At 30.6% G+C, this 9,421-nt stretch overlaps 1 protein-coding gene across 1 annotated transcript; it reads left to right on the top strand.

Annotated features, from left to right (window-relative positions):
* The first annotated feature begins 8,670 nt into the window (after nt 1-8,670).
* Nucleotides 8,671-9,212, top strand: LOC124910880 (histone H2A-like). Its single transcript, XM_047451525.1, has 2 exons — nt 8,671-8,871; nt 8,934-9,212. The coding sequence occupies exons 1-2, from the start codon at nt 8,671-8,673 to the stop codon at nt 9,210-9,212; spliced, it is 480 nt and encodes a 159-aa protein (XP_047307481.1).
* Nucleotides 9,213-9,421: the final 209 nt, after the last annotated feature.

Genomic DNA, 9,421 nt, shown 5'->3' with positions numbered 1-9,421 from the left:
TCAGCAAAATGATATCACTGACACGTAACAAAGCGTTGGCAGAGATGATACATTCAGCAAAATGATATCGACTAGCAACGGTAATTATTATGTGTCGCTAAAGGCATTTTTTTCAAAACATGATTTTGAACTATATTATTAAAATATATTTTTCAGCTACTTTTAAAAGCATTTTGTGAATTTTTTTTGGGTTGAGCGTTTTTTTTTAATATATTTTTCAGCTCAAACGATTATTTTAATTAATTGGTTAAGTCAACTTTAAGCGATTATGTAATTCAACCAAATAATTTTCTTTTTAAGACTCATTTTAAATTTTAAAAAATATTTAACTAAAAATTATATATAAAATACGGTTGCAATTTTTATTTTAAATACCTTATTTTTTATTTAACTTAGATCCATAAAGATTATAGTTATATATCCAACAATTCAAGTCAATTTCAGACATTATTTAATTATCACAAAATCAACCTAATTAACACTAGTAAAAAAAAAACATTTAACCACGAAACAAAAACCTACCGTTGTAAATCCAAGAATCCCTCCACGTAGCTTAACACGTGTCTAGATAACACATGGCAATACGTGGAACATCGTAGACTGCCTCGAGCTTCGACGCGTTTAATCCTTAATTTGCGTATCAGTCAATCTTTGTTTTAAAATAAAATATTATTTTAAAGTATTTTTGAAAATATCCTAAAGCTTTAAAAGTTAATTATAAAAATAATTAACTTTATTCAAATTTTAATAACCTGTCAAATAATAATTTAACCAAAAGTTGATTTAAATTAATCAAACATAATTAATTAAAAAAATTATTTATTTGTATATAGAGTCATCAAATAATTTTGTTAGAAAATTATTAAAATGGTACGTATAAACGCACTTTATACCAAAATTTCTATAATGGGTTTGATTTTGGTTACGCTCAGAAATTGGCTTCCGCGCTATGTTCTTTATGCCCGTCAAAGGATAATTTTATTTTAAAATAAACAACGTCGGACTATTATAAGACTTATTCATAAAATTTATTTTCTTTAATTAGTAGTCTAAGGTCCTAAACAAGGATAAGTTTAAATTATGTAAATAATTGAAAAAAAACTATTTAAAAGGGCGAACTTGCGATTACGTTGGTAAAAAATAGGGCTGCAAATGAACCGAGTCGAGCTCGAACCAGCTTAAGCTCGAGCTCGAGCTCGACTCGATTTAGTATTTATTAGCTCGACTCGAACTCGAACTCGAGCTCGAACGAGTTTATAAATTTGAGCTCGAACTCGAGCTCGACTATTAACCTACAAGTTCGGGATATAATCAAATTTTCAAGAATAATCAAACATGGTCGGGATGATGTTACAGTGATTTAGAAATCACCCTAACATGTTTACAAACATGTTTAGCAACTATTTGAATAAAAAATTCAAGAATAAAGCTTAAGAACATTATTTTAAAAAATCCATAATTTCAATTCAAATTTTCGTTTTTTAAGTTTAAAGTTGATTTAATTAATACTCTTTCAACAGAAATTTCATATAAGATCTAGGGATTGATTCTAAACAAAGAAATCATACAATTAAACCGATAAAACTAACACAAATTTAATTTTCAACCACAGATTGAAATTCAATGGATCTAGAAACATACCAACAGCTGGAGAACACTCCAATGAGTTGTTGGAAATTTTCCCAAATTCTGGATCGAAGCTGTGATCACTGGAGAAGTTTTTAAAAAAATTGTTCTTGGCCGGAATTTGATTTCTTCGATTATGTATGTAATATGTGATAATTTTTTGATGGAGTGATAGAGAATGACCTAGAGACTATTTATACTAGGTTTGAGGAGGAGGAATTCAACTTAAATTTGATGATCAAAGTTCTTATCCTTAATTCTATCTCATTCGTGGCAGCCTAGTTCTAGGGGAAGAAAAGGTAAATAGGTGTAGGGTTAATGATGGCGATGATAAGGCGAGCACGAGGGAAGAAAATCGAGAGGATAAGGTTGACTAACGAAGGAGATAATCCTTCTAGAAGATCACCGGAGTTCATCGCGGTTGCCTGGAACTCGCGAAGAAGATTATCAAAACGACAACATTTTGATTAATCCAAAACGCGATGTTGGTGTTCCGTTCGCGCCTGGGCTAACGGGCGTCATCGTCCCGTTAGTTGATTCCATGCGGCTTGGGCGCGCGTTGACTTTGTTACATCCGACTGCATGGATGATTCCTAGGCACTAGATGAAAATTCAGCGCTGATCTGATGATCCAAAATCATGTTGCATCAATTAAACACAATTTCGGTTATATAGGATTATTTGTTTTAATTTTATAAAAAGGTTATTTGAAATCAAATTTTAATATTTTTCTTGCGTTTCTCTTCACCAAAAATTCCACAATAAATATTTTTCGAATCATAATAAAAATTATGTCTATTATTTTTATTTTTGGGTATTTATTTAATTTTTTTAAACAATAAATTATACATAATTTATGTTTAAAATCATAATTATATAATTTAAACTCCTTCTTAGGTTTAATTTGGGTAAAATAAATACAATATTTTAATCTCAAATTAATTTTAAATTTTTATTTAATTTTTATAAATAGGGTTTAATTATCACAATAATTAATCTTAATTTATACTTTAATCTTTTTTTAAGTTATTTTGAATTTAAAATTCAAAATATTATTTTATTATTATTATAATTTAATAATATTATTTATAAAATAGAGTATGTCAAATTTTCATGTTTACAACTGTAAATAAATGAAAAACATCAATTTCTCGTTAAAAGAATTTATTCAATCCACATCCCTAATAGTTTTACTCGTAACAATTCCTTAAGCCTAATTCAATTAATTAATGTGGATGCCAAATTATTGAAATTTGAATGTTATAAACACCATCAATACACATTTATAAACACATGGATCTCAAAATTATTATTATTATTATTTATTTATTTAGAAAATGACTTACTTCATTTCATTCAAAAAAAACTCCAAAGGGAAAAAACTTACATGAATTTAGTATTAAGGAAAAAAATGTTTTTATCTTAACAAACGGAATTCAAAAAAATTGAAATCTCACACACATAATAAAATAACATGAGTACAACAATCAAAATAACAAACAAACAAAAACCGAACAACCAAACAATCATGAGTTTTCATCTCACCTTGAAATCGCAAAGATAGGTGACTTCATCATAATCGATGCTCCAATATTGGCACAAACTCTAATTTTTCTCATTCTTGGATATTCGTCTCCAAGTACGGATAAGAGAATTGCAATAAAAATAATTTTTTTCCAAACTTTATCAACATCGCATCTCACCCTCGAAAACGCCCTTAGTTTCTTTCTACCCAAACATGGTAAACATTATACGCAAAGCAACATTTGAAAACATTTGTATATAACTGATTACCCTTCGCTTTTATAATAACATCTTCCTTCATATCAATCCACCACTTAGGGAAGTTGGGGAGAGCCATGTACTTAGCAAATCTACCTCACAAATCCAAGGGAAATGGGCAGCACCCAAGTAAATGACTCAAAGTTTCCTCATTGTCATCACATAAAAGATATTTTCAATCCGGGATGTTCATGAAACGTTTAAGCCTATCACGAGTAAGAAGTCTTTCTCGAAAGGTCAACCGCAGAATGAATTGGTTCCTCAAAATATCTTGGGAGACCAAACAATATGATACCATCGAACAATGTCTCCTTTGTTCCAAATAGTATCACAAGCCAAACTTACAACGAATTTTCCATCATGTTCAACCATCCAACAATGAGAATCCATACGATCAATAAATTGTGATCTTGAATAAATTCAAGGATTCTCCTACCTTTTGGAATTTGTTGGGTATTCCATTCCCCATCTTTGATTTCACGTGTCGCAGTTTCTTGACAATCTCGCCTTATTCGAGTTCTTGCAAACTCTCCTCCTTAAGATCAATTGATCTATTCTCAAACCAAGGATCGTGTCAGAATAAAGTACTACGGCTATCTCTCATTTGTATTTTGAACATCATTCTAGCACTTTCTTTGAGCTTTAGAATTTTCTTGAGTGACTAGGCCATATCAATTAAAATCTTACATGATACCAAAATTTTGTATTGTATTTAGATGAGATTTTGTTTGGGAACTAAACTTAATAAATATACACAAATTTAGAACTTATTGATTGTTTTTCATTTAGATCTCGATACAAAAATAAATTATTAAATGCTTTCAAATGAGACCTATAATATGATCCCAACCACATTATAAACAAATTGATATGAACATAATAAAGAGTACTATATTGTCAAAGAAAAGTTACATGCCACTACGATTTTATCTTATTTTTACCTTATTTAAAGTGGCATGAACATGAAAACCTTGAGAATCTTCACCAACCAAAACTGTACTGGCACAATAATGAGAATATTCACTCACGCGGGAAAATAGATGAATATGCCTAACGTCCCGAGGTTCTAGGATCGAGCCCATTAGATAGGGATCACAATGGAGTGGTTTAGAGCGGGGAATACATTTACCATCCCCGCCCCGTTTAATTTCACAAATTTTTTTAAATACCATCCCCGCCCCGTTTGGTTTCGAGGAATCTCCACATGGCACCGTTTTTAAATATTTTTAAAAACATAAAAAAATTATATAATAAAATTATATAAACAAATATTTTAATATAATATATACTGAAATTTTATATTATTATAAATAAATAAACTTATAACTCTTATAAATTATAATGAATAAATAAATGTATTGGTAATTTTATATATTTAATTGTGTTACTAGTCTTCGGGGAAGAATTAGTGTGAGATCGGGGAGGGGGACACAAATACCATTTCCGCTCCATCCCCGTTTAGTTTCGGGGGAAAACTGCCCTAAATGGGACAATTCGGTTCGGTTACCGATGGGAAGTTTCAAATTGTCATCCTCACCGTCATATGACACGTTTAATATGACTAGTTAAATTGGTTGAGTGTGTTTGTAGGCTATATGTTTAACCTACGGGAATTACTCGTACTCTAAAAGAGAAATGAAAACCTAGTATTTTTAAAAAAAAAATTAGAATATTCACAAAAAAAAATATAAAAAAAATAGGAATCAACTTCAGTCCTAATATCTCCTCCAACTGACAATTAAGTTCAAACAACCAAATTGATGTTATACATAAGAAAATTTAGACCAAATTGATGTTTTACATAAGAAAATTTAGACAAAATATTGGATGGATTAAAATTACACATTCAACTAGGTGAGTTGTATTACCCTTAAAAGAGTTTTATAAAACATGACCAAAAATATGCTAAAGTAGAAAATCCTTATATTAGATGATAGTGAAATTTTGATCAATTTTAATCTTACATGATACCAAAATTTTGTATTGTATTCACATGGGATTTTGTTTGGAAACTAAACTTAGTAAATAGACACAAATTTAGAACTTATTGATTATTTCTCGTTTGGATCTCGATACAAAAATAAAAATTATTAAGTGCTTTCAAATGAGACCTATAACATCACAACCAACCAAAATTGTAGTGGCACAATAATGAGAATATTCCCTTAGGCGGCAAAAATAGATGAATATCCCTAACGTCCTGAGATTCTAGGATCGAGCCCGTTAGATAGGGATGAAAATGGGATGGTTCGGAGCGGGGAATGCATTTAAATCTTTGCCCCGTTTATAAAATATTTTAAAAAAAATAAAAAAATTATATAATAATGAGAATATTCCCTCAGGCAGCAAAAATAGATGAATATCCCTAACATCCCAAGGTTTTAGGATCGAGCCTGTTAGATATGGATGATAATAGGGCGGTTCGGAGTGGGAAATGCATTTATCATTCCCATCCCGTTTTTATTCCGGAGATTTTTTTAATACCATCCCCGCCCCATTCGATTTCGGGGAATATCCATGGGGCACCGTTTATAAAATATTTTTTAAGAAAAAAAACAATTATATAAACGAATTTTTAATATAATATATATTGAAATTTTATATTATTATAAAGAAATAAACTTACCACTCATATAAATTATAATGAATAAATAAATATATGGGCGATTTTATATATTTAATTGTATTTCTAGTGTTCGGGGAAGAATTAGGGTGAGATCGGGGTGGGGGTGGGGTGGAGACACAAATACCATCTTTGCCCCATCCCTGTTCGGTTTCGGGGAAAAACTGCCCCAAACGGGGCAATTTGGTTCGGTTACCACCGGACGGTTTCAAATTATCATCATTACTGTCAAATGACACGTTTAACACGGCTATTAAATTGGTTGAGTGTGTTTTTAGGCTATATGTTTAACCTACATGAATTACTCGCACTCTAAAAGAGAAACAGAAACCTAGCCTTTTAAAAAAATAATGAGAATATTCAAACAAAAAAATTGGATTAGAGACTATCACCAACTTCAGTCCTCATATCTCCTTTAGCTGACAATTAAGTTCAAATAACCAAATTGATGTTATACATTAGAAAATTTAGACAAAATATTGGATGGATTAAAATTACACATTCAACTAGTTGAGTTGTATTAATTCCCTTAAAAGAGTTTTATAAAACATGACTCAATACAATGCTAATGTAGAAAATCCTTATTTTACCTAATTGATTGTCTAATGGAGAAGAAAGAAATAAGGATAATGTTTAGAATAAGCGTTTGCAGGTAAAGAAAGAAAATAAGAAACAACAAATAGGGTAAAGAAATCAAGGGGCGGATAAATAATTAAAAGGCATGGTCTATTACCAATCAAGTAAAAACTGTGTTTATAGTCCGACTTTTATAACCTTAGGAAGAAAACAAACGTGGTTAAAGATATTTGGTAATAATCTCGGTAAAAAATCCGTGGTTAAAAGAAGGTTTTATAACCATAGTTTTTTTAGTCATGGTACAATAACCATGGTTTGTTTTTACCTTAGTGAAAGACCTTCTACGTTTTTACTATAACATATTCATTATTGTCATAGACAAGTAGTAACTTTATTTTATGCTAAGAATATATTATCATTGTTGTAGAGAAACATATAAAAGGTCTTGGGACCTTGTATATTGAGGTTTACTAGATAAAGGGAGACTGACAAAATTAGCCCTAGGGAGTAATCCTTAGTCTAGATTTTTATTTATCATTTGAAATGTATCATCCTTGTTGCTTAATTGTGTAAAGAGCTGACCATAAAGCTGAAGTTGTGTATGTAATTAGACCCATAAAAAATGTATACATAAGTGAATACATATTTTCTCCAAATATCATCAACCTTGACTACTATTTCAGATTCTCGACACAAAGGATGGGATGGGATGGATGGGATGGGATGACCTTGCTTTTGGTCTATAGCTTCAGAGGAAATTGAAATGGCATCTCAATTCGTGGTGAATGTTCATTGAGGAATGTGAGAAGTCGGTCAATGCTTGAACCCCTTCCCATCATTCTTTCCTCAATCGGGTTGTCCAATCAATAAATCAGAAGCGATAGTTCAAAAATCATTCAAACCGACGTCAATAATTTAGTTAGAAGTTTAGTTCACAAACCTGACTAATTATGATTAAAATAAAATAAAAATATATAATTTAGTTACAACTAAGAGTTATACATATCTCTTTAATAATTAAGTTATAATAAAGTTTTATTATTAATATTATTGTTGCTATTTTTTAAACATATTTTTATGCATTATATAATAATGATTTTTTATTAAAGAATTTTTTTTGATAAAACTAATCCAACCATAAATAATTAAAACTTAGGGTTTGAAACGTGTCAACGATTTATTTGTCCATTTTAATATACAAAACTAACCAATCAAAAAATAAAAAATAATTCAAACTAACGGTTAAAAATTAGTTGTGAATTATAGTTTACTTACAAACTAATTATGGTTAACATAAGAAAAAAAACATATAATTATATTCAGTTATAACTAAGAGTTATACCTCTCTTCTTGATAATTAAGTTATAACCGATTTTTAAGAGTATTTTATTATTAGTAATTATTGTTGCTATTTTTTTTAATATATTTTATACAGTATTTTGTAATAAATTTTGACAATGGACAAATAAAAATTTATAAAACTAATTCAACGATAAGTAAACTAAAACCTATTATTTGAAAACAAAAAATTGTTGGTAAACCGATTGAGCCGAACCAACCAATAAATTTAAATTGCTCCTTAAAAATTAATTCAAATCGATGTCAACCGACCAAACCGAACCAACCAATACACCAAAATCGGTCCTTCAATAATTTTTCAAATCGACAATTTCAATTTTGTGGTGCATTTTAATGTACAACCCTACTAAATCGAATTAACCAATAAATCAAGACCGATCGATCGTTCAATAATTTTTCAACCCGTCAACAATTTAGTTATACATCTTAGTATACAAAACCGAGTACTCATACTAACGTCAACAATTTAGTTATGGAGAGCAAACTAACCGAATTGAATGTCTTTTGATATTTTAACTTTTCAAACCATAATTTTTGCCGCTAATATTTTTGTCCTTACCTGTCAACTAACAGAAAACACTCCAAAAGCAAAACCGTTTTACTCTCTACCATATATACCAGTGTATATAATTGACGTATTTGTTGATAATTGTATTCTACGCTCTCGAAATTAGGCAATCAATTTCTTCTTCTTCTGAAAATAAATGGAGGGTGGTAACAAGTCTAAGAGAGGTTTTAGAAAGGGCGGTGAAAAGAAGAAATCAATTTCAAGGTCTGTCAAGGCCGGTCTTCAGTTTCCGGTGGGTAGGATCGGGCGGTTCTTGAAGCAAGGTCGTTATGGTAAGCGTGTTGGAAGAGGAGCTCCTGTTTACCTAGCAGCTGTTCTCGAGTATCTTGCGGCTGAGGTATATATAAATTATTTAATATCTTCTGTATTGATTGATGATGCTAATATATAATCAATTAGGTTCTTGAGTTGGCTGGGATTGCAGCTACAGATAACAAGAAGAGTAGGATAACTCCAAGACATCTTCAATTGGCGGTGAGAAATGATGAAGAGCTTGGGAAGCTTCTTGCAGGGGTAACATTTGCTTATGGTGGTGTCTTGCCCAATATTAACCCTGTCCTTCTTCCCAAGAAGAAAGACAAGGCCGCGGCCGAGGAGGAGGAAACAGATAACTCTCCATCCAAGGCTAAGGTGGTCACCAAGGGCAAGAAGTCACCTAGAAAGGCAGCTGCAGCTTAACTTCTTTTTTCACTTTTTAGGTTAAAAAACTTCCATTTTATTTCTTTAGTTTTGTTGCAATTCTCTGTTTCAATTCTCCACTTATGACATTTAGTTGTAATTCTTTGTAATCAATCTCAACAATTCTCTGCATTTGGTTTGTTGTACAAATGGAAAGTTTCTTTTGTTTTGACATTATATTTGGTTTATGGTCCTACAATTATGCTTTT

This window comes from Impatiens glandulifera, chromosome 1 (assembly GCF_907164915.1).
Source record: "Impatiens glandulifera chromosome 1, dImpGla2.1, whole genome shotgun sequence".
Classification (NCBI taxonomy): domain Eukaryota; kingdom Viridiplantae; phylum Streptophyta; class Magnoliopsida; order Ericales; family Balsaminaceae; genus Impatiens; species Impatiens glandulifera.
The sequence above is the reverse complement of the archived record's forward strand: the minus strand, read 5'-3'. Positions and strand labels throughout refer to the sequence as shown.

What these genes read in the sequence shown, in the direction of transcription:
- LOC124910880 (XM_047451525.1), top strand. Translation starts at nt 8,671, where the DNA reads ATGGAGGGTGGTAACAAGTCTAAGAGAGGTTTTAGAAAGGGCGGTGAA. An exon ending in TCGAGTATCTTGCGGCTGAG is followed by an intron (nt 8,872 to 8,933) that starts GTATATATAAAT and finishes ATAATCAATTAG; the next exon opens with GTTCTTGAGTTGGCTGGGAT.